The sequence below is a fragment of the Lissotriton helveticus genome, chromosome 7, assembly GCF_964261635.1.
Source record: "Lissotriton helveticus chromosome 7, aLisHel1.1, whole genome shotgun sequence".
In the NCBI taxonomy this organism is placed as follows: Eukaryota; Metazoa; Chordata; class Amphibia; order Caudata; family Salamandridae; genus Lissotriton; species Lissotriton helveticus.
In genome coordinates this window covers 280,790,688-280,816,572 of record NC_136068.1, presented here as the reverse complement: position 1 = coordinate 280,816,572, position 25,885 = coordinate 280,790,688, and the positions used below count along the sequence as shown (strand labels likewise).

At 43.9% G+C, this 25,885-nt stretch overlaps 1 protein-coding gene across 1 annotated transcript in view; it reads left to right on the top strand.

Moving 5' to 3' along the window:
- The window catches only part of LOC144766735 (protein-glutamine gamma-glutamyltransferase E-like), a 361,753-nt gene that overhangs the window by 167,516 nt on the left and 168,352 nt on the right, over positions 1-25,885 (top strand). Inside the window, exons 4-5 of the mRNA XM_078650488.1 lie at positions 13,400-13,518; positions 14,447-14,575. Of these exons, the coding sequence (XP_078506614.1) occupies positions 13,400-13,518; positions 14,447-14,575 (248 nt within the window). The remainder of the gene's footprint in view (positions 1-13,399; positions 13,519-14,446; positions 14,576-25,885) is intronic.

Sequence of the window (25,885 nt, the reverse complement as noted above, 5' to 3'; positions counted from 1 at the left end):
CGGCATGTACATGAATCAGGCTGTAAGATTTTTAAGGATTAAGTCTAATCTCGCTCGTGTGTATATCAAAAGTCGGCACCCTAACCAAACAATTTTTGGCCACCAAAAATTCTTTTTATTTTGAAGGTTTTATGGACATCATATTTCCTATTCTTGCAAGGAAGCTTTTCATTCAATGGAGGTTTGGAACGCTGCCCCTTAAAGCCCTTACTAGTAAATGGACAACGTCGGACGATAAAATCTGTCCTGGGTGCAGTGGGGACGAGGAGGATGAACTACATGTGTGTTTTTTTTGCCCTACCTACAACAGACCGAGGAAATATTGGCTAGCGCCACTGTGCAGGAATTTGGGCATCAGAAACTATTTACAATCATATAGAATCCTGAAGACAAGTACCATGCATTATATAGTTTTTGCAGTCGCCAAGTGCTTAATGGCCATGTGGCAGATAAGGGGAAAAATATTGAAAGGCTAATTTCCTACTAAATATGTATTGGACTGTAACAAAATGTAGCTAACTGTGTTCGCAGTACCTTTGACCTTCCTGGAAACTGAACTGATTCGTCTGTTGCTCCTTGCCCTGATTTTACTGTATGTTTTATGTGTTTTAAATGTTTTCTAATGAATCTTTTATGGTCTCAAATGGCCAAAATAAATAATTTTTGGATTGGATTTGGACAAACAGTGCCGCCGTGTGGCAGGCTGTCATAAGTGCCGTGTTGACAGTTAAGTGCAGGTGCTGAGCACTGGTAACTCCTGGCTCAAATTAAGCACTGGCTGTGTGGTAGTGTAGGCTTCTATTGGTGTAGAGTGATAATGAGATACAGGGGGTGTAGGTAGCAGATAGGGTATAGCAGGTGTAGGATCTAGTTGCTGATGTAGGTCAATGCTTTAGGTGGAGTGGGTGTAAAGTGTTGGTGTAGGTTTAGGCTACAGGGTGATGGGATAGGTGTATTGTATGTGAATGGAACAGTTCCATGCCTGCTCTAGGCTCTTATCATATCTTCTGCTGTTCTCCTAGTGACAATCTCTGTGTTCCAAAGGTAAAGATCATGCTGCCATGCTTACACATATATTCTGTGAGACATGATGTGTGGAGAGAAAATGTGCAGAATACTCTAAGGGGCACATGCATCATTGTAAATTGCATTCGCAAACGGTGCGAATCGCAAAATTCGGCCGTTTGCGAATACAATTTACAAATTTGGGATGCATCATGTTTTTTTTATTTTTTCACAATTTAAGGAATCACAATTATGTTGCGATTTCTTAAATTGCGATTGCATTTAAGAAAAAGCAATTTGCGATTTCTTAAATGCAATGCATGACACTTTCAAAATTGTGAATTCGCAAATAGAAAGAGGTAAATTACCATGAAGTTGACCTTCATGGTAATTTGCGAAAACTTTGAAAAATGCACAAAAGTGCATTTTTCAAAGTTTCATTTTACACACACACATGCCCTTGGGGCATGTGAGTGGGAAAAATGTACTTAAAGTCAAATTTCAGGGGTGCAACAGGGTGTCCTTTGGACCCCCCCCTGCACCCTTGAAATTGCATTCTCATTTTGCGATTCCTTAATTGCGATTTGCAAAATGAGAATGTCTTCCCATTCATTCCTATGGGCCTCTAGGCCCATAGGAATGAATGGGAAGGGATTCCTTAATTGCGATTCTCAAATTGAGAATTGCAATTAAGGAATTTTAAGAAATCACTATTTATTTAGCGATTTCTTGATGCATTGCAGTTTGCAATTCCTTAATTGTGATTCCTTATTTTTCGCAATTAAGGAATCGAAACTGCAATGTTGATGCATGTGCCCTTATGTTCCTGATGCAAGTGTGATAACAATGTAATAGTAAGGCAAAAAGGCTGAAAAAGTAGCAGCTTTACAGTTTTGTGTTCACTCGGGTCGGGCTTTGTTGGGTAAAGATTTTAAAGTTCACCCTAATATCCGGAATATAAGCGAACGAATGAAAAAAACATTTACAGCGTCACAGCAAAGGACTGACCTCTGGGAGCAGGATACCGAAGCACAGCTGATAGAAGTAGACCTGAGACCCCATTATTGTAAAATTTGTACAACTTTGCTGCTTATGCTTGTGGCAGCAAATACATTTTGCTACAGTTTTTATGCATAAAGACTATGGAGCTTATTTACAAAACACCCCTTGTGTCAAAGGTGCTTCACTTTTAATATAAGAAAAAGTGATGTACCGGTTGTGCAAGGAAGTTTTTTTTTTAATAATAACCTCTAATTCTCTACAGTTTCTTGACAATCGACAATTCTGATTTTGGGCAATTGTTACAATTATACAAAGTCAGAATTTTAGCACAAGCCGCGACCCGTGTAGGTAAGAGCCGTGGGACGGTGGGGCCTGGTGGGGCCCCGTGGGGGGGATTTTGACAGAGGATGACGAGGGAAAATGAATTATTTATTTAATTTCCCCTCGTCATCAGCCATCGAAAATCTCCCCCGCCGGGTCCCAGCGCTCCAGTGCTCTTATCTGCATGGGCCGCAGCGGCGCTAATTGTCAATATGAGGTGGTACCAGAATATGGTAGTCAGACTATCATTTGACATAAATATGATGTCCTAAATATCGTTGACAAAATATTGCCCAATTGATGTTAATTATAGATAAGCTATACTCACTGGGATGATAAATTTGTGTATTCTATTCAGGACACACTCTTTTTCACAATATATCTCTGAAAATGATGTTCAGTCCTAGAGCCCCCACTTTAACACTTAAAAGATGCAACAAAGGCTCCCTATTTCATTGTATTGTAATGGCATTTATCTAGCGCTTTCTTATCCCCAGTGTCGCCAGGATGGACAAGTAAGCATCTACCTCATTTGTTATGCATGGCTTCAAGAGTAGTGCTTGAGGTGTTGCCTGTGAGTGTCATAATCTGGTGTGTATAAGTGGTTCATAGATGTGCTCCAACTCATAAACATGTCACAGCGATTTATTGCATGAGGGGAGGAGTGGAACAGCGTGAGAGATAAGATCGCATTTTCAGAGATAAATGAGTAAATGTGAGCTTGAAACAAATACAGCCAAAGGACTCCCCCCACAGTCCCTAGAACACTCCACGCAGAGAAGGTCCAGTCTCATCACAACAGCCCTAGAACCAATGCTCACACGCCCCTAAGTCACTCCTAACTCATGACGATCATGTCTCATCCATAAATCTCCCCATCTTTGCTTTCAGATTGTCCAATAATGACCTAAGGCCATCTACCTGAGAAAAAATACAATTTCCCACCACGTGCCATCTTAAGGGTAACAAGAAGGTGTAGCAAAGTAACATCGCATGCACACCCAAACCCAGATTTATTGTCCTTTATGCAACGAAATGCTGTGTGAAAAATAGTGCTGCTTCAAACAAAGGACAAAAAATGGTGCACTAGATCAGGGTCGGCTTTATGGAAGTGCGACCAGTGCGGTCGCACAGGGCAATGACCTGTGGACGGGGGTGCTGACCTCAGGGGCTGTGCTGCGTTTAGCAATAACTGATGATTGGAGTGATGAGGGGCACTTTTGCCCAGTGGTAGTGAGAGAATCAGAGAAAGAGCTTGTTAGACCCGGGATCCCTGGTTGTCTGAGGTAGGTACCTTAGGCCAAAGAAGGACCCGCGTTTCCACATCAGGGAAAGGAAGATCACCTTCTGAGATAGCCCCTGCTCACCCCCTTCGTAGCTTGGCACGAGCAGCCAGGCTTATCTTTGAGGCAAATGTGTAAAGTATTCGCAACCATGCTCAGAGCAACCCAATGATGACACCACAAATAGACTCCACATGAGTTTTATAAAAACTAGTATACATTTTATATAAAAAGATATACGATAAGACCACACAATATAAATCCAACATATGAATATGTGTACTATCTCTCGTGGCCGGTTGTCCGGCTAGCCAGCCCTTGTAAGTTCCGGCGATATTAATGAGCACTTCTAAACATTCCACTGTAATCCTAATACCATGTTTTGCAGTTTGTAATGCTAGAATCAGGCACTTTTGCAATGTAAAAATAATGCATTACGTAACACAACAATCAGGTACTTTGCAATGTAAAAATAATGCAATGCGTAATGCAACAATCAGGAACTTTGCAATGTAAGAGTAATGCAATGCGTAATACAACCACCAGGTACGTTGTTATGCAGAAATAAGGCAATGTGTAATACACTAATCAGGTAGTTCGTTATGCAGGAATAATGCAATGCGTAATATACTAATCAGGTACTCAGTTATGCAGAAATGATGCAATGTGTAATACGACAATCAGGTACTCTGTTATACAGAAATAAGATAATGCGTAATACATTCCGGCACGGATCACAGTGCCTTAGGCAGTCTCTCTGCCACTCTGACTCGCAGTCCGCCTCTGTCAAAAGTTGCCCCCAACACAGGTGTGGTGTAACAAAAAGTGCAGCTTCGCACTCTGGCCCGGGTACTGACACTCTCTCAGTAATACGGGCCACAATACGAGCCAAAGCAGAGGTTCGTGCTGCCAGAATGAGAAAGATGCCGAAAGCGTCTCCCTCTGAGCCCACACCCCGCCCCAGGAGTCGACACATGTTACCTGGGGGGCACGAACTCACTCTCCTCGTCCAGTGGCTTGGGCTTCTGATGCAATCTTTGTGAACTCTGCATCGCTGAGACTCCCTTGAGCTTCTGGGGCACAATCACCAGGCACTCCACACGAAGGTCTCAGGCTGCACGAAGAACACATGCACAGTGTCGCTGAGACTCACTTTATCTCCAGGTGCACGTTAACAAAGCAATCCTCACGAAGGTCTCACGCTGCATAAAGCACACACACACAGCGTCGATGAGACTTACTTGGACTCTGGGTGCACGATAACAAGGTAATCCTCAAGAAGGTCTCACGCTGCACAAAGCACACTCACACAGCGTCGATGAGACTCACTTGGATTCTGATGAACACGATAACTGGACAATCCTCACAAAGGGTTCAGGCTGCAGAAAGCACACGCACACAGCGTTGCTGATCCTTGCTTGGACTCCAAGTGCCCACAAAAACAGGGCACACCTTACGAGGGTCTCAAGCTGCAACAAGCACACGCACACAGCATCGCTGCGACTCTCCTGGAACTTTTGTGTTCCTGTGTTTCCGCAACAGGGAGCCAGCTCACCTCGGGCCCTTGGGGATAAGTTACTTCAGGACACAGCCCAGCAAAGTCCTTTCAAGCAGGGGGAAACAGCACACAGCAAAGTCCCTTTAGCCTTTTCTTGGTTAAAAAAGAAAACTGCAGGCCAGCCCCAGGACACACAGCAAGGGTCAGTCCTTTCCTTCAGTCTCTTCAGTTGTTTCTTCCTTGGCAAAGGTTCCTCTTGACCACGAAGTAGCTCCAGTCTAGTTCAATCTTGATCAAGCCATTCTTCAAAGTTCAGGGGCTTCAGCTGTCATAGTTATACCCCTCAATGGCTTTGAAGTCTTTGTGTTCAGGGGGGCACTGACTCCTGATCAAACCAGTTCTGGCTGCCTCCCTGCCAGTGACACCTTCTACCTTTGATTAGTGGGGGTCTGGATTCTCAATCCCTCAGCAGGAGATGGGACAATTATTTTATAGCAGCAACCCAGGCCTCTTCACCTCTAGGGGCTACACTTCCCCCTACACCCCAGATGCAGGTCAGCCTGTTGCTCTTTCACGTCCTCCCCTGGGTCAAGTCATTCCCCAGATCCTATTACTTTCAAATCCAGACAGTCAATCCATAACCAGGAAGAGACACACAGAAATATGAGAGCACAAAAACCCAGCCACTTCTAAAAGAGTGGCTTTTAAACACACAATGCAAAAACCACCTTTATAAAAAGATGTGTTATTACATTGCGAGTTCAGGCACACTAAACGTCACCTCTCCATCTTAAGCCTTTAGGAAGATAGGCCGGAAAACATATTACATAGCCTTCCCATTCTATCCTATGGGCAAGATGGCCTTTCAACAGTGAAAAACGAAATAGAGATTATTTCACTGTCAAGACATAGTACACACCTTGGTACACGTCCTACCTTTCACATTCACTACACCCTGCCCAGTGGGTAGCCTGGACCTACCATAGGGGTGTCTGATGTGCATAGAAAGGGAAGGGTAAGGTCTGGTAAGTGGGCGTACGTTTCAGAACAACATGGCAGTTTAACAAACTGCGCGCAGGCACTGCAATGGCAGGCCTGAGTTCCCTTTTTAAGCATACTTGTGTGAGTGGCACAATTAGTGCTGCAGGCCCACTAGTAGCATTTGCATTACCATCCCGGGCACACATAGTGCACTTTACTAGGGACTTTACTAGTAAGGCAAACATACCAATCATGGACAACCAATTACCATTACACTTTATACAGGGAGCATTTGCACTTTGACACTCTGTAGCAGTGGCAAAGTGTCTAAAGCATGTAAGTTGGCAACAATATGTCTGAAAAAAGGTCTGGGGGAAAGCAAAACGTTTAGGGAACTTTAGCCAAAAAGGGCCAAGTCCTACAGAGGTCATGTGGTTGGGGGCACCAAAATTGATTGCCACACTGGGCGCCACCAGTGCTAAAGCCGGCCCTGCACTAGATGAAATTAAATGAATTGGAAATTATAATGCGCGTGGCTACCCGGAGGCCTCCCAGTGCTGTGGGGTTGGCTAGAGACAGGATGAAAATTACGAGAAGAACCAGGTTTTCAAGTGCTTGCAGAAGGTCAGGAGGTTGGTTTCCTTGCGGATGTTGAGAGGCAAGGAATTCCAGAGCTTGGAAGCATTGTGGGAGAAGAGGTGGCCTCCTGTCTTGATTCTCAGGGTATCGGCCAAGTGGAGGTATTCTGAACGTAGCATTCTATTGGCTTTATAAGGTTTAATCAGGTCGTGTTAGATGGGGGGACCCTTGCCCTGGAAGATTTTGTGCGTGATGCACAGGGCTTTAAAGTTGACTCTCTTCTGAGTCGGGAGCCAGTGGAGAGATCCTAGGGCGGGCTAGGCTGAGCACCATCTTTTAGAGCCTGGAAGAAGTCTCACTGCCGAGTTCTGGAATACCTGGAGTTGAGAAATGGCTGTTTTAGGGGCGCTCAGATTGAAGGTGTTGCCGAAGTCCAGTCTGGAGAGTATAGAGCAGATTTCAGCGGTTTTCCTTGCTTGGGTTTTAAAAGTTAGGTCCTGGTCAAGCCAGATGACCAGGTTTTTAATCTCTTTTTTTGGGGTGGGCGTGGGTCCCATACATTCCGGCCACATGGAATTAGGGAAGAGGTTTGACTGGTTGCCCAGCAGTAAGAGCTGTGTTTTTTCGCCGTTAAGTGTGAGATGCGATCTGGACATCCAGCAGGTGATTTCTTTAAGGCAGAAGCCTAGATCTGACAGGGCTTGATCCATCTGGTTTATTGAGACGATAAGTTGGGTATCGTCTGCGTAGGTGACCAATTTAATACCAAAAGGGGCTACTATTTCTGCCAGTGGGGACATGTACACATTAAAAAGCGCAGAGGACAGGGACGAGCCCTGGGGAACCCCACAGTGAAGTGGAAGGGGTCGGTATCGAATGTTACCCTCGAAAATATAGAAGGTTCTATTTTCCAGGAACGATTTCAGCCAGGATAAGGCTGAGCCAGTGACTCCTAGTTTGTTGAGCCGGTGCACCAAAATACGGTGGTTCACCGTGTCGAAGGCTGCGCTCAGGTCCAGGAGGATCACTGCTGCGGATCTACCTGAGTTGAGGATCTTTCTCGCCTCTTCAACCACTGCTATCAGTGCGGTTTCCATGCCCTGGCCAGGGCGGAAACCCGTCTGAGAGGAGTGAAGTAGTCCCTCGGACTCGAGGTGGGCGGAGAGTTGGCCATTGACACATTTTTCCGCCACCTTGCTTTTTCCTGGTAGCAAGGAGATTGGGCGATAGTTGCCCAACTCCGTGAGGTCAAAGTGGGACTTTTTTAGCAGTGCCTTTACTGTGGCCTTTTTCCAGTTCAAGGGGACGATGCCCTTAATGAGGGAGACATTGATTAGGTTGATAATGGTGGAGTTGATGGTGGGCGCTGCTGATTGTAAGATATTAAGTGGTGCAGGGTCGAGCGGACAACTGCTCTTAATTGATTTTAATATGAGGGAGAGAAGTTCCTCTGAGAGAGGGGTGACAGATTCTAAACAGTGGTCTTTATTCTGGAGTTTCGAACAATGGGGCTCTAGGAGGTGGTCATTATGGTTGGATGGGAGGAGTTTTAGGATATTTTGAATTTTGGTGGAGAAGAATTCTGCCAGTTCGTCGCAACAGCGACCGGAAGGGTCAGGGGCGGGTGGTGGATCGCGTACCTTTAAACATTTTTTGACAATGCGAAATGTTTCCCTTGAGGAATTGGAGGAGGATAGGATTTTTCCTTTGAAGTAGGAGGCCTGCATTGTTTTTTGGGCTGCTTTATAGGATGTGATGGCTGATCTATATTCAATTTGTTTATTGCTAGCGAAGTCTTTCATCCAAGCTCTTTCTAATCTCTTACATTTCTTTTTTAGATTACGGAGTTCTGGAGTGAACCAAGGGGATTTGTTTGTTCCGCTTTTTTTTAATAAGATTTTTCTGGGCAGAACTATATCCAGTGAGTTCTCAATCCATGAGGAGAATTTGTTGTCTGCTGCTGATGGGTCGGAGTCAAATGTGGGCTTGGTTAGTTCTAGTTCATGCTTCCAGTCCTCTACAGCAAGTATGGGCCAAGATCGTTCTAGGGTACGTGAGGTTGGCATGTGGGGGCTCTCGGTGAGTGTGTGCCAGAAGAAAGGCACTAAGAAGTGATCTGACGATGGAATGGGGCAAGGTTTCAGCCCTTTTAGTTCAGTTAAGTTTGAAAAAATAGGGTCTAAGAGATGGCCTTTCATGTGTGTGGCTGGGTGGATCTTAGGATGGAGTTGGTAGGCTGCTAGGTCAAGTGCGAATTCCCCAGCCATTTTATCCAATAGGTCATCAAAGTGCAGATTTAGGTCACCAAGAAGATTAAAGTTAGGTGAGGCACTGGCCAGGGAGAGGGTATTTTACAGTAGGGAGCTGCAGAATTGTCCCTGTGCTCCCGGGGGGCTATAGATAAGGATACCAGAGAATGAACTCGAGGGGGTAAATTGAATGGTGAAGTGAGCATTTTCACAGTCTAAAATAGGGCTGTCCAGGATGCTGAAGGTTAGAACGTTTTTATAAACGATTGCTATTCCACCGCCTTTGCCATTAGTTCTGTCAAGGTGTTGGATCAGGTAACCCGGGGGAAGGGCCAGAGTTTGGACCAAGCCAGGTCTCTGTGAGGAACAGAACGTCTTGATTTGTGTCCTGTAGGAGGATAGAGATTTCCAGGGAATGTTTGGTTAAGGATCTGCAGTTCAGTAGGGCCATGCTAAACGTTTTGCTTGCTGGATGTTGAGATCCCATATGTGAAAGCTCGTAAGAGCAGTGGGTGCATTTGATTTGCAGTTCCTCCATGACAATAGAGTGGGTGCATAGTGAGTTTGGTGCATGCCTTATTTGGAGTAGTTTTTCTCTGGGGTAGCGCCGGAGAGCTGAGGGAGTTGGGGCAGAGGTACCTGGCCCTGGGCCCGGTCAGGCGCGGACGGGCGCAGACGGTCTTGCCTTTGGAGCGCCTTCAATGAACATTGAAAGCTTGCACTGCAAAAAGGCTGGTGAGCTTAATGCTCAGCCAGCAGTGTGTAGTATAGGCTAAGTATCCAAAGTACACCTTCTAGTACAAATACTTACATGAGGAAAACAATTCAGGTGTAAATGTGCTCTTCAGTGTAAAGCACACCTCTTAAAACTAGAGACCTCAAATGCTTTAACGCTTGACTTCTTCCTTGCCATTGGTTTAACTAGACTTTGGGATTTTGAGCAAAGCAGGTTCACACACTACTTTAGTATAAACGGCTTTGTGCCAAAACCGATGGTTTTCACGCTGTTCCACGCTAGACACGCCACTATTATGTAAATTAATATGGAGTTGATGCAAAGAGACTTTGGTGTTCACTGAGTGTCAACTTTTGACCGAAAAATACTTTTTGGCCCTTGAAAATATGTCGTCTTTTCATTGTGGTGCTTTACATTGCTTTGCACGGTGAGATAACAAAGACACTTTTGTAAATATGTAACCCAGTTTTTATTTCAGCTCTAGGAACACTCCTTTCTTTACCAGGGTGTCAGAACTCAAATCCTTGAGGAAGAGGACTGGGTCATGACCCAGTATCATCATTTTCTTATGACTTGTCCCTTGTCAGGCCTTATCTCTCCTCTCTTTTGACGCTGAAACCCTCATTGTGCTTCCCGAGTTTCAAATCTTTTTTTTCTCAGACACATTACTAGGCTGAGAAGTTGCAGAAGGGCTTCTCTTTACAGCCATTTCTTCCTTCGAAGAAGTTGTCAGTGGATAGCTATAATGAGCAGTAGCTGGGCCCCAAATTATTAACCACAAGTGCTACAGCCGACTAATAGCATTGAACTTTCAGGCCCTGAGTATATGATATACTACCTTACAAAGGACTTACAAGTAAATTAAACATGTCAATCAGGTATACACCAGTAGCACACAGGTTTAAGGAAGAAGCACATTCACTTTAGCACTGATTAGCAGTAGTAAGGCGCTCAGAGTCTTAAGGCCAACATAAAAAGTTCAGCCAAAGTGGAGGAGGAAGGCAAAAAGTTTTGGGTGACCTTTCAGAGAGGGCCATTTTCCATCATGCCTCCTTTTCCTTACTGGGTTGGCCCCCTAGGCAGATTGGGGAACCCCTGGTGGCAGGAATGAGCCTCAGTTGAGGGCCCCACGCATGATCCACACTTGGGTAAAAATCAAAGATACTCCTTACACCAACTGCCAGGTCCTGCCCCACTCAAGGGTTATTTTCAGCTTGTGAGCAGAGCTCCATGAGACTGTTTCCCAGAAAAGTCAATGTTCACCAACCTTTAAAAGGCCATAACTCATGCCCTATTGGGCTGGTTTGGATGACCATGGACACAATTTACACAGGGTGGTGAGTTCTTGCCACCAGGAGCAGTTCAAGCAGGCCACCTGGTTTTAAAAGTGGTGTAATCTACAAGGAGCGATTCCATAGTCTCTTTGTGCCAGCTTTCTTCCTGATCTTTGTCCCTGGACTCAGAAGTCCAGATGTTTCCCCAACAGGTCCCAGGCGGTGTAAGAAGGCAAGCCTCACTGGCCCTTAGAGAAACTCAGTGGTCCTGGGGTCAACTAGAGCAGAGCCCTTAGTCTTTTTGGCATCAGTAGGTTTCTCCTTCCAGATGCTAAGGCTGTCGCAGTCCTTTGGTCCAGCAGCAAAAAGCAAATACAGACTAAAACAGAACTATCTCCCCCTTGTGCAAGAGTTTTTAAAAAGGTGTGGATGGTTCTAGAACATGGCAACCCTGGCCAATCCTAGAGTTCCACAACACCTCTCCTCCTCTGTCCCAACCCTCCTGCACAGCATGCTGGGAGAGTTCAAGAAGGTGTCATCTAGGAGTCACTGGTCACATTTGCTCTTGGGGCCTCACCTGTGCTCCTAGCTAACATCATTGCTAGGCCTTTCCCATCAACGTTTCAAGGAGCCCCCCCAACAGCGTTGGCTCCATTTGTATGGACATCCTCTTTTGTTCAGTGGGCCTAGACTGTCCCCAGCCCCGATAAAGTGTAACAGGTAATTAACAGAGGCACATTTTCGTCCCCACTCATTTCTCTTCAGGAGCTGAGGTAAGCACTGTATATTAGTACCTTTGTGTTGGGGGGCCTTTGTTTCCTCTGTAATTAACTTGGTCCAGCTGGGGGACAAAAGGTCTGGGCTCTGATCTTAAGCAGAGCCATAGAAAAATGACAAATCTGGATGACCCAAAAGATGTACATGTATGATCTAGGGACCTGCGAATATGAACTAGGTGCCTGTTTTCCATGTACACCCCAGTTTAAAACCTCATGGGACTGTATAGACCTAAGGGAAGCAAAACTGCACTCTAAAGCACTTTTTGCCCTTTTTATATAATAAAATGTCACTGCAGACAAGATAATAAATCATACTGACTCTACCTGTAAGTGACCACTAATATTATAAGGCCTATCTCAGGTCAAAGTCTCACCCTGCAGAGTCCCTTATGTGCCAGGCTACTTGTGTGCTGTTACCAGGCTGTGCATGATGGTAATCTTACACTCGCAGCACGCAACCATGTGCACAGGCATGTGCCGGTGTTCACATGTACCATAGCTGAGTTGCAGTGGCCTTATCTTTAAAGGAAGATACTGGTGGTAAACTTGCACAGTCCATGTGATTACCATGGGTGAAACATATTTAGGGAGATGCACCAACAGTGAAAAGTCCATAAACTGATGATCAAACAAATCTGCAGTGGTCCTGTCGGGTTCAGACAAATTTCTTAACACATTCTACTGAATAGTTAACACTTAATTTCTTTCACAAAGGGATAATCCGAGCCACAAAGCCAAAAGCCAAACACAATAATGAATAAATCATACAATTAAACAAATCCAAACCATATCAGGTATCGCAGGCTATTGTATATGAACTATTTGCATTAAAAAATACCTTATTTTCATTGAAAAAACTGTTTATATAATATAAACGGCGCATCAGTTGTGGGAACAGTGAAGTTCAAGTGCTTAGTGATGTATCGTGCAGTGATTGAATCGTGACTTATATACAGTGAGAGAAGGAAGGGAAGTTTTGGTCAGTCAAATTTTCATTCGGTAAATGGTACTATGGGCCTCATCCGTTGGCTGTTCCATAGAGTTCCATGTGTTTAATGTTGCTTTTTTTTACTTTGTTATATGGAGACTAGTCATGTGGTTCTTTTAATACTTTAAATATATTGGGCCAATTTCACAAAAGTAAACTGAGACAAAAGTCTAACTTCACCACTTTTGGTATTTACAAAGGGCATTTTTTATCAAAGGTTATACTTTACGACTTTACGACTTTATGACTTTCAGTATTCACAAAGGGCATTTACGAGTAGCAAATGCTCTTTGTGGATGCCGAAGGTCGTCATGTTAGACTTTCATTTCATTTTATCTTTATGAATGGGGCCCATTGTTCTTTAGCTCTATTATTGCTAATTGCGTGCCAACTGGATATTAATCTCATTTTCTCATACTCTTCTTTAGTTCCCTGTTTCTCCAGTTTAGAATATGCTGCACTAGGCTACGCTCATATTCCTAGAGAGTGTAATTTCTGTTGCACTACACAAATGAAGGTGGGACTGTTACATGGCAATGGAGCAAACAAATTGAAGACTCAAACTGTAAATATAAGAAAGATTTGTACACACTAAGAAAGAAATAACACATACGTTGAAAAAAATTAAAACAGTTATATAAAATGAACACACACATTTTAGATCCCTGGAAAATGTAAATAATATTTTCGCCTTGTTTTTTCAGATGATGATGTATTTATGCCCATCGATGTCGAAAGGAAGGAGTATGTTCTGAATGACTCAGGAATTATCTACCGGGGTCATGATAAGTACATTACAGAGATAGGATGGAATTTTGGCCAGGTACGTTCAGATCATTCAACAAAAAAGGTGATAAGACAAGTCAGATAGAAAACATGAAACTGTGGATATTTTCCAGGCGCCAACATAAAGTACAGCGAGAAGATACAGGCATTAGATTGTTCAATAAAATCTCTTCAAAAGAGCCATCCCTTCTCATTTGGTATAGAATGATACGTAGCTGCAAAAACTTGGTAGAGCTTAGGAAAGGGTTAAAGATAAATAAAAGTTAGGTACAAATACTTTAATTATTGTCCTGAAGTAAAAGTATGAGGTATCTTAAAGAACCAGAAATAAAGTATAGAAAACCTATTTCATTGAAGTTCGCAGGTAGCAGACAATATGACATTTAAAATATTGAAATGTGATTAAGTTTGGGATTTTGGTTTAGGAATAGTAGGTTTTTGGGTCATGGTGTAGGATTAGGGCTCAGGGCAGTATTGCTGGTTAAGATTCGGATTAGGGATTACAGTCAGAGTTGGTCATAAAGCTGCAATAAGTTTAATTGATTTAAATCTGTGCGTTTCTCTGCTTTTATGATTATACTGTAGGCATGTATTCTATATTTCCCCTTTTAATCTTCATGGTCTTCAGATATATCACATTCTCTTTGGATGCACAAAGTATAAAAGGAACTGTTATACTGTTGTTAATGGGTAGCATAAGAGTAAGCTATTTGATGTATTCTACTCCCCCCTTTTGCAGGGGTTCTCTAACTCTCTATAGAATAGGTTTTGCTTCCAGTTATACACTCACCCAGCTTGCCATTTTACTGACTACTATCTCTGAGCAGTACTAGTGCCTGGCTGCTATGATATGAGAGCCATTCTTGAAGGGAGGACTTTAGTGACAGTGAAAGAGCTCAGAAATATACTTCTGAAGAAGCTAAATAATTATTTTCCTAACATTTATGTGATTTTTTTATTGTTAGTTTGAAAACAAAATTCTGGATTTGTGTCTCACCATTCTGGATAAGAGTTTGGAGCACTGCAAGGAACCATCCTTAGATTGTACACAGAGAAATAATCCCGTCTACGTGAGCAGAGTTATCAGCGCAATGGTGAGCTTGAGATTTCTTATCTTTGGTGAAGACGCAGTTGTTCTGATGTGGAAAAGTAAATTTTGCCATGTTCTGTGTCCCTACGTGCCATCCATCATATGTTATGTGTGCATGATTAAATATGCATATGCATTCCCCATGTTCGATTAATGACGCAATTACAGTTGTGTCCACCTCTAGTATGCCAGTTTCCAGTCCTCGTGAATACTACGAATATCAGGCCTATGTAAAGCTACGTTGCCACGTTTCTCAGTGTGCACGTTATTCTATTATAAAGTCTCCGTTTCAAGGCCTCAAAAGGGCCTGGACACCAGATTCAGCTCCTGTCTCCTGAAGCCTCGCTGAGGAGCGATACAGCCCCCACCTGTATCCTCGACCCTTCACTTACTTCCTGCCTTGCAGTGCCCGGCTCAGTCTCTGAGTCTGCCAAGAATATGTTATGATTCCAGTTATCAGTTCAGTCCTCCTTCTCTGCATTCCTAAGCTACTGAATCGCATCAATAGTTTCCGTCATTGTCTAGCCTTCACGTCTCCACGTTAGAGAAATACTGCATTTAATGGTCATTTAATATTCTTCATCACGCACTACATGTAGAATAATGCATGGTCCAGTCTTAGAGTCTGTTAGCCTTTCCCCTCTTGACTTCTAGTTTATATCAACATGTTCTCTAAACATCAGATACTAGATACTGTTTAGGTACATGTCGCCCTGACTCTCCAGACTTCAGTCTCTGCTCCTAGCACAGAGTTCATAGCCCCCAGCTTCTCCTAGTGATACGTCATTGCCAGTTTGCGCGCACTATCAGGTTAGAGGTCCCGGCTCCTTAGGTAGCCCCCTCCATGGTTTCCGCCCCATTCATGACATATTCTGTTACGTTTGCATCACATGTCTATGTATACGCCCAGTTACACCTACTTTCGCCCTTATCTTTCGCGACTGCTACGCGTCACGCCTTCTGCTCCACCCACTGCTACGCCTACTGCAATGTAATGCTATGTGTTTGCGTTATGTATATATGCTCATGTATTGTTATTAAAAGTCAGCGCGCTCATCCCAGATCCAGCCCCAGCAGCTGCTGGGCCCTGTCATCCTATTCCTATGCAGGTTGTCCTGTTCCTGTCCTTATGCTGTAATAAACCTGCGAAACTCCTACTACCTCGAATCTTGACTCTTATTTATTGAGCTATCTGTTATGATATATGTCTAGTCAAAAAGAGAGGTATTATTTATTTATTTACCACATAATGGCGCCCGAACAGGGACTTGCCCTTTCCCCACGCGTCGGTGAAGCCACGCCGACCCCCTGACCCTCTGCAGTCGTGACGGAACTCTTCTGTGCACCGGCAGATATTTCTGCTTCAAGTATCCCTCAGGCCCACGGAGGAGACGGAGGAGGCGGTCCAGCATCCAAACGAGACGGTGGAGGAACGCGGCGAGTCCCGACCAGAGCCCAAGCCAAGAGTCCAAGGTCCGAGGTATCCGAAGGTCCACCCGTAACTGAAGTCCGAAGTTCGTCGTCCGTCGTCGTAGCAGTCCAGTCCGATCCGAGGCTTTCCGTTCTTGCTGCCCGGTGAGTACCATTACTGGGGTAGTATCTAGACAGGGTCAATCTAAATTGACTCTGGTCCGTGGGTTGGTGGTACACAGACTCACAAACGAAGTGTTCACCTAGGTGGATACGGGTCTTGATGCGTCCCTTTATGGGACCGGTATGTTCCGTACTGTTTCAGCAGTGCATCCAGTAACTCTAGTCTGTTCCGTTCTCGAGAAATTCTTGTGTTTCTGTTCTCAGTATTCCAGGTAACATTCTGTCCGAACTGTTATGTTATGATGCTGTTCAATGTATTTCCAATGTCGTGGTATGCCTGAATTGTTTTCCCAGTTGTTATTGTTCCTCGTGTATTGTATTGTGTTCCGATTCAAGTTTACAATGTCTCTCTTTTCGAGATTACGTCAGCTAAAAACTAGAAAAGGTTTGTTAGAAGAAGCAGTTCCTGTTCCGCCGAGGGACAGTCCAGGTCACTTTATGTATCAGAAGCATGGCATAAGCGCCATATTGTATCTAGATTTATGGGTAGAGTATACCAAACAGTTAGAAGAAAAGTATAGATGGCCCGTATCGGGTACATGGGATGCCGAGTGCATCATGCGAGTAGAAGAAGCATTATGGAAAAAGAAAGCCAGTCACAGAAAGATGCCATCGAGTTATGGCGCAAAGAAGCTCATAAAAGAACTGAAAAGGAAATCAGAAAGTCAGAATTAAGTAGAGAATCCTTAGAACGAGCACAAGAAAAAGAACTAATCGAGATAGGTGAACAAGTCAAAGCCGAACAGTCAGACAGACAGAGGCATGCCCTTATTAGGGGTATGTATCCTCTTCTTGCCGAGGGCTTGCCAAAAGCGACCCCAGAGGCATCCAGTAATTTCCCGCCACCATTAGTTCCGACCAAGCTACGTCACAAACAGACCGCAGCTGATATTTTTATTTCGTCCTATTTGGACGACACAGTCCCAGAATATGCAAATCCTGTTCGCGCTCCGCCAGTCCCTGTAAATCAGGCACTTCCCGCTCCTCCAGACACCGGAGTACCTGTTACGGTACCCCCGGTCCAGCCCGCCATACAAGTCCAGCCTACATTTCCATTTCCCACTCTGCCAGGACGAAGAGCCTCAGTAGACGACTCTAGTTTAGGGGCCGCAGGGGGAGGTACTCCTCAAACCCCGCCGCCACATAAGCGTTTAACGTTATCCGAATTACATGCGCAAGCGTCACAGCGTACGCCTAGACATCAGACTGTAGCAGAAATAAGAAAATCCCTTGCCGAATGCGGCTATGATCCAGTCCCAGGCGAGGATAATATGGTTTTATATTCATTCCGCGTAAGAAAGGTGGCCGAGTATCTAGTCACCTTACCGAATATGAAAGAAGATCTAGACAGAATATATCGTTTCATCCGTACAGGGGATGATCCAGAAAGCATTAGCGAGGCCATGTCTCAAAGGAAAGCCGAGATCCAGCTCATGATATTAAAGTTTCTGATCAATTGTCTAATAAGAGAACAAGATTACCCGTCTAAAGATCAAGGCGAAATGAAAATCCTGACAAGGTGGAGTGATAATATAGCCGAGGGTAAGCACAAGACCGTCGGTGCTATGGAGAGTATGTACAAGAAAATCCGTAGAGAAATAATAAAATTACACGAACAGCGTAAAGCAGCACAAGTAAGCGAGAAAGAAAGTAACTCTGATACTGAAGAGGTAGAGGACGAGAATCCCGCCAGAATAGCGTATGTAGGAAAATCTAGATTTCCAGATCGCCATTTACGCCTAGAACACAAGTCTATTTTTCATTCTCCAGCACCAGAACAAGGTTCACTAGAACAAGTATTCCAAGCTACCGATCACATTCTGAAATCACGAATCGGTTACAGTGAGTTAAGTACCATGCATGAACAAGAACTAGCCCGATCAGCAGTCCGATGGATTACTGATTCTACCACTTTTCCAGACGAAATAGTGGCACAAATGTTTCTGAAAATGCCCCCAGCCGAACAACGACTGACGGGTATGTATATGATCCAGCACCTCATTACATTGTATGAGGGTCAGCACTCTGATCCAGGCCCGTTACATGATATCCTGAACGAGTTACTCCAGTATAGATGGAAAGGTTTAGGTACCGATTTAATTAGTGTCATTCTAGAACAGCGTCACAAATATAGAACGTTTCTGAACCCGCATTTTGTTCATGTCTCACCTCCAGAAGGTAAACCATTTTACATGGAGAGACAGAATCCGTTACGAGAAGTCCACCCAGTTAAAGGAACGGGTGGCGAAATGCAGCGAGTGTTTGTATACACCCCAATAACAAAGATGGAACTCCTCGAGATGAAGAAATTAATTCCCTGTCATGACAAAGATCCAGCAGGGTTCCATAGAGAACTAAAAGACATGCTCCGTATGGGAGAATACACATACCCAGATATCATTAAAATGTTAAAGGTCCTGTTGCTCGCAGGGGTGTATGAAAAGCTCAAGGAAAAAGAATGGGAGGTGGGAGAGAAAAAGATTGATTGGGCAGTCCTAGAAGCTGAAGATAAGGCACGAGTACCAGGTACCGGCCTTGGAGATAAATGTAAAGAATTACCAGAATTATTGATACAAGTTCTACCCAGATTATTGACAACTAGAAAAGAAGACTGGGATGCAATCTCAGCCTGTAAACAGAAGCAAGATGAGGATATTAGTGATTTTTATTCTAGATTTGAAAAATGTTTCAGCATCAACAGTGGCCTCAAGACAAGTAGTGAGTCATACCCTCACCTTTTTGTTACCAAATTAGTCGAGAATTCAAGCCCACAAATTAAAAATCGAGTTCTGAAAGTCGAAAGTACCTGGCAAGCTAATACCCCGTCCCAGATGTTGCAGATGCTTCAATATCATCAGAATAGAATCAGAGAAGAGCAAGAACATGAAAGAAAACGTATGAAAGATACGAAAATGAAAGTACTAGTTGCACAATCTGTTCCTCAAGACAGTCAGAAGAGGGGTCCGAATCAAGCCAGTCATCCTGCAGCTCCCGTTAAAGGGAACTGCAATTATTGTAAACAGCCAGGTCATTTTATAAATGAGTGTGCAGTTCTGAAACACAACATAGCTACTGGTAAGACTAAAGAAAGACCACGTCCGCCTAGACAAGAACAAGTTTCCCAGATTCCTCAGTCACAGAATGCACCACAGACAGTTACAGCACCGCAGCCTATTGCTGCAACACAGCATGTTACATCGCAGATGTACCAGTATGCACAGTCTGAGTATCCAGAGTACCAGCAGTATTCATGAAACAGCCTAGAGAGGGAGGTAGGCTTGCCTCTCATCGAGATACCTGTAGATCAAGAAGGTCCCTATGTTCACAGTCAAGTATTAGGGAAAGACAGAAAGTTTTTGATTGATACAGGGGCAAGTAGGACCACAATTAGTCACGCCGAAGTTCCAGGGGCTCCGCTCTCAGGCTCAAGAAATGTTTCCCTTGGATTTTCAGGAAAACCTATCGTAAATGAGATTTCAAAACCAGTTTCTCTAGAAGTAGGTCCATTGTCCCGCACTACTGATCTGTTACTTACTAAGTCATGTCCAGAAAACCTATTAGGCATTAAAACACTGAAAGAGTTAGGTGCAGTTATATGCTGTTCCCCAGAGGGAATACGATTGTTCCTACGTGACTTTAAGGGTCACTATGTATTACGAGATTTTGATTCAAGACTGTCTAAAGTTCCGCAGCATCTATGGGCGCAAGGTCCAACTGATGTAGGTTACATGCAAATCACACCCTATCGTGTGACTCTCAAGCCAGGTGTAGTGTTACCACGAATCAGACAGTACAGATTGCCACCTGAGGCTGTTGCAGCCTTATCCAAAATTATTGACGAGCTCATCGCTCAAGGAGTAGTTGTAGAAACTGACTCCAACGTATGCAATTCTCCGATCATTCCAGTCATGAAACGTACTGATCCAAATGCACCCCCAGTATATCGATTAGTGATTGACCTACGAGAGCTTAATAAATGTATTATTCCGCAGTACCCAGTTGTCCCAGACATCTCTTCCCTATTGACAGCCATTGATTCCGAAGCCACGTTCTTCACTGTCATAGACCTCAAGAACGCATTTTTCAGTGTTCCTATTCATCCAGACAGCCAGTTCCTTTTCGGATTTTGTTTAAATGGAAGGAGCATATGTTTACACGAGCTCCTCAAGGTTTCACAGAAAGTCCTAGTATTTACAGTCAAGCACTCAAGAGACAACTAGACAACATTCACATGCCAACTGACACTGCCCTGCTCCAGTATGTCGATGATCTACTGATCACAGCCCGTTCTGAACGTGCTTGCGAGCGAGCATCACTTACAGTCTTGTATTTCCTAGCCGAGATGGGGCACAAGGTGTCCCCTTCTAAGCTTCAATTCTGTGTCCAGCAAGTGGTCTACTTAGGACACTTACTGTCCAAGAGGGGTAGGCAGTTGACACCAGACCGTATCCAGTTAATAGCGAGTCTTCCTCAGCCCAAGACCCAGAAGGAGGTACGTGCTTTTATCGGCCTTACTTCTTACTGCAGATAATGGATTCCCCAGTATGCATTTCTAGCCAAACCACTGATACAGTTAACGACACAGGAGGCAGCCGTATCGACTGTCCTCCCTTGGACATCTGAACATACACTTAGTTTCAATGAGTTAAAGAAAGCCCTATGCCAAGCTCCAGTTCTAGCAACACCGAACTACAGTAAGCCTTTTACACTTTTCGTTACTGAACGTGAAGGTACAGCATTATCTGTTCTCACACAAGATCAAGCAGGACAATACAAGCCCTGTGCTTATTTTTCGAGCACATTAGATCCTGTAGCCCAGGCTCTGCCTGCGTGCCTCAAGTCAGTTGCAGCCACAGCCCTAGCTATCAGACAAAGTGATTGCATAGTCTTAGGACACTCCTTGACAGTACAAGTTCCACATTCTGTGGAAGTTCTTTTAAACCGAACACAAACTCAGCACTTGACAATTGCACGTTTAACAGGTTATGAATTGACACTGTTCCAGCCTCACATAGAAATCAGACGCTGCAACATTTTAAATCCTGCTACACTGTTACCATCAGTTACTTCGAATCCTGACCCACATGACTGTGTGGAAGTAGTTAACATTACGACAAAGCCAAGACAAGATCTGACAGATATTCCGTTACCAGACCCCGACCTGACACTTTATGTGGATGGTTCATGTATGAGAACAAGTACAGGAGAACTAGTCGCCGCGTATGCAGTGACTACTGACACCGAAGTTATTGAAACACACCGTATTGACACCCTGTCCGCTCAAGCAGCAGAGCTAGTTGCTCTGACACAAGCCTGTATACATGCCAAGAACCAGAAAGTTAATGTTTACACAGATTCACGTTACGCATTTGGAGTTGTACACGACTTCGGAGTGCTCTGGCAGGAGAGAGGTTTCATGACTTCTCATGGAACCAAGATTCAGCATGGTCTCCTTATTCAAGCTCTGTTAGATGCCATACATTTGCCGACATCTATTGCTATCATGAAGTGCAAAGCACATACGAAAGTTACTGACATTATTTCCCAAGGTAATGATCTAGCAGATCGCACAGCCAAGCTTACAGCACAGACTCTAGACATTCCAGTTAACATGACCCACACTCCAGATCCGATTACATGCATGACAGTTAAAGACCCTACACAAGATGTCATAGACATACAGTTACATGCTACTCCCGAAGAAATCAAGAAATGGTCCGAACAAGGAGGGGTCCAGACAGATCAAGGATGGTTAACGAAGGGTAGAGCCACATGGTTTCTCCCCGACTCTATGGTTCAAGTCATTATTAATACCGCACATAGTCCAGCACATTTAGGAGAAAAAGCTATGTTAGACAGTATCCAGAACATTTGGTTCAACAAGCATTTACGAGCTGCAGTAGCTCTGCCAGTCGCTTTGTTTTATATGCGCATGGTCGCACATTCCAGATCAGGTCTGTCCCCGTATGAGGTCGTTTTCGGCCGCCCCCCTAATATGTGGGGTACTCCTAGACCCCGAAGTATTACCGATGTTTCAAGTAATATGCTGACAGATTACCTAGCTTCCTTGATGTCTGCCCTCAACTCATGTCGTTCACAGGTTGCCGCCGCATTTCCAGACAATACCGAGGTGGCACCGCATGAAATCGTTCCAGGATCCATGGTGATGGTCCGCAACTTTGACAGATCAAGTCCGCTGGAGCCTCGTTGGAAAGAGCCCCGACAGGTCCTCCTCACCACCCGTACAGCCGTGAAGTTGGAAGGACGCAAAGGCTGGGTACACCTTTCTCATGTCAAACTTTTTAATGGACTGAAACCCGTCTTAAAGAACATTTCCCAGGATTTGAAGGATTGCCAAAATATTGTTCTCAAGGACTGTCCCGCAAAAGACATTGCTACAACCCCTCCCCTGTTAGAGAAAACTCCGCAACAGGAGTATAAGCTAAAACTCCGGTCTAGTAAAATAAGTCAGTCAGTTTGATTGTCTAAGTCCTCCCCTAGGTGAAACGGTTAGACTGTTTCTGACATGTATAAAATAGACCCCCATAGTGAGAGAGTTAGTCAAAACTCAATCCGATGTATCGTTTTTCTATGTTTCATATTGTTTTCCAGCCTTATGATTTCCTGCACCAGTTATGCATTTTACCTATGTTTCCCAGTTTCACATGTAAATAAGTCTGCTAATGCTACAGTAGAGCACACGTTTAGTGACCTGCCCCCTCATGAACTGTCTTACCGCCTCGCTATGCGAAATAACTCATTTATCCGCATGTTACATTACTCACACCAGTCCAGCAATACCACTAATTGTTGGGTGTGTGGTCGACTCCCCCCTTTCCAGACCCCGAAGGGAGTTCTGCCACTTTTTCCTTATCCATTTTCACATAATGGTTCGTGTGGAGCATGGTCCACGTTAACGTCATCCTCAACAGATATATCTTTTCTTAACAATACATGTTTTCCAGACAAGCAAGGTCTCCCCCACAGAACAGGGTTAGATCTAGAAAATGAAGTATATAATCTAGGAAACTATTCGTCGAATTTTATGGTCCTGAATGTTCAATCTGATACCACTCCAGACTTACCTGCTATTTCAGTACTACCAGTCAAAGGCGAATTATGTGTCCGAAATAATGGTTCCATACACGTAGGACATAGTGATTGTACTACTATTGTCAAGTATAGTGACAGTGGGAAATCTATTTTCAAAGCTTCACGTCATTCTTATTTTATTTGTGGTCAAACCGCATATGTTCTTCTGCCCCTCGATTGGGAGGGAACCTGTTACATTGCCTTCCTACTGCCACCAGTTTTTCTAGCCCCACCTGATTATCATAGGAATACACATCTAGTACACATTAGACATAAAAGGGAGTCCCCAATTGTCGATTATACTGAAACTGCTCTAGAACAGTATACAGATTTCAACAGAGGTTTCTTCTTCTTTATAGGACCTATCCAGAATAGTAAACTGATCCGTAGGTTAACCAGAACCCTCGAAGCTGTAGTAAATGAGACTGCCTCTGCTCTAGGTAACTTAACCGAAGAGCAATCTGCTATGAGATTTGTCGTTTTACAGAATCGTCTCGTCCTTGACGTCATACTGGCCGATAGGGGCGGGGCCTGTAGAGTCATCGGATCTAGTTGCTGCATTTTCATTCCAAATAACGCGCCGTCTGTTTATTCAGCTATAACCAGACTCCATAAAATTGCCCATCTGATACACCAAGATCCAGGCACCTGGACATGGTCCGGTTGGTTCTGGAATATAATTTCCGCCTGGGGATGGAAAATATTGTCCTTTCTAGGTATTTCAGTAGCGATCATATTCAGCTGCTGCCTCTGTATACAATGTGGCCCTGCGATTTGCGGCATTTGTGCTACCTCTTGTATTCCTAGTCCCAAGCCCCGTTCTACATCCCGTTCCAGGATAATTCGAGACGAACAAATGATACTGTATGAAATGATAGATGGTATCATGAATATTGATGTTTCCTGATGGAAACGTAGTGACAAGGAGGGAATGTGGAAAAGTAAATTTTGCCATGTTCTGTGTCCCTACGTGCCATCCATCATATGTTATGTGTGCATGATTAAATATGCATATGCATTCCCCATGTTCGATTAATGACGCAATTACAGTTGTGTCCACCTCTAGTATGCCAGTTTCCAGTCCTCGTGAATACTACGAATATCAGGCCTATGTAAAGCTACGTTGCCACGTTTCTCAGTGTGCACGTTATTCTATTATAAAGTCTCCGTTTCTAGGCCTCAAAAGGGCCTGGACACCAGATTCAGCTCCTGTCTCCTGAAGCCTCGCTGAGGAGCGATACAGCCCCCACCTGTATCCTCGACCCTTCACTTACTTCCTGCCTTGCAGTGCCCGGCTCAGTCTCTGAGTCTGCCAAGAATATGTTATGATTCCAGTTATCAGTTCAGTCCTCCTTCTCTGCATTCCTAAGCTACTGAATCGCATCAATAGTTTCCGTCATTGTCTAGCCTTCACGTCTCCACGTTAGAGAAATACTGCATTTAATGGTCATTTAATATTCTTCATCACGCACTACATGTAGAATAATGCATGGTCCAGTCTTAGAGTCTGTTAGCCTTTCCCCTCTTGACTTCTAGTTTATATCAACATGTTCTCTAAACATCAGATACTAGATACTGTTTAGGTACATGTCGCCCTGACTCTCCAGACTTCAGTCTCTGCTCCTAGCACAGAGTTCATAGCCCCCAGCTTCTCCTAGTGATACGTCATTGCCAGTTTGCGCGCACTATCAGGTTAGAGGTCCCGGCTCCTTAGGTAGCCCCCTCCATGGTTTCCGCCCCATTCATGACATATTCTGTTACGTTTGCATCACATGTCTATGTATACGCCCAGTTACACCTACTTTCGCCCTTATCTTTCGCGACTGCTACGCGTCACGCCTTCTGCTCCACCCACTGCTACGCCTACTGCAATGTAATGCTATGTGTTTGCGTTATGTATATATGCTCATGTATTGTTATTAAAAGTCAGCGCGCTCATTCCAAATCCAGCCCCAGCAGCTGCTGGGCCCTGTCATCCTATTCCTATGCAGGTTGTCCTGTTCCTGTCCTTATGCTGTAATAAACCTGCGAAACTCCTACTACCTCGAATCTTGACTCTTATTTATTGAGCTATCTGTTATGATATATGTCTAGTCAAAAAGAGAGGTATTATTTATTTATTTACCACACTGAAATGTGGTCCTCGGAAATTCTCACTTTTCTGTTTCTATAGCATGTAGAACATCCTGATAGAGTTTACCTATGGACTGCTGTGGTGTTTTTTTGTCTTTTGTTGTGCTTTGACTCTGTATTGCGTCTCCATTCTTTCAGTCTTTCTCTATCCAGAATGTGCATTTCATTTAGATCAATCATTCATATTTTTCTCTTGAAATGAAAAGAAAACTATAGAATCAGATTATTAAAACTTGAATGTATTTAATGCATTATCCTATGGTTATATTCCTCTAAAATAGAAAGAGATAACTTAATATTTTCAAAAAACACCATAATGATCCCAATTCAATTTGTCAAATTTATCAACATAGTACTATTTAAATACATTACTTCCTACTGGTACGAACTTTACGACTGGAAGCATCTCAAATACCATTAAATTTGTCCTATTAATGTCAAGGAGTAACTTGACACAGTGATCATGCCCTTGGTGGCACAGTTATAGATTTGTCAT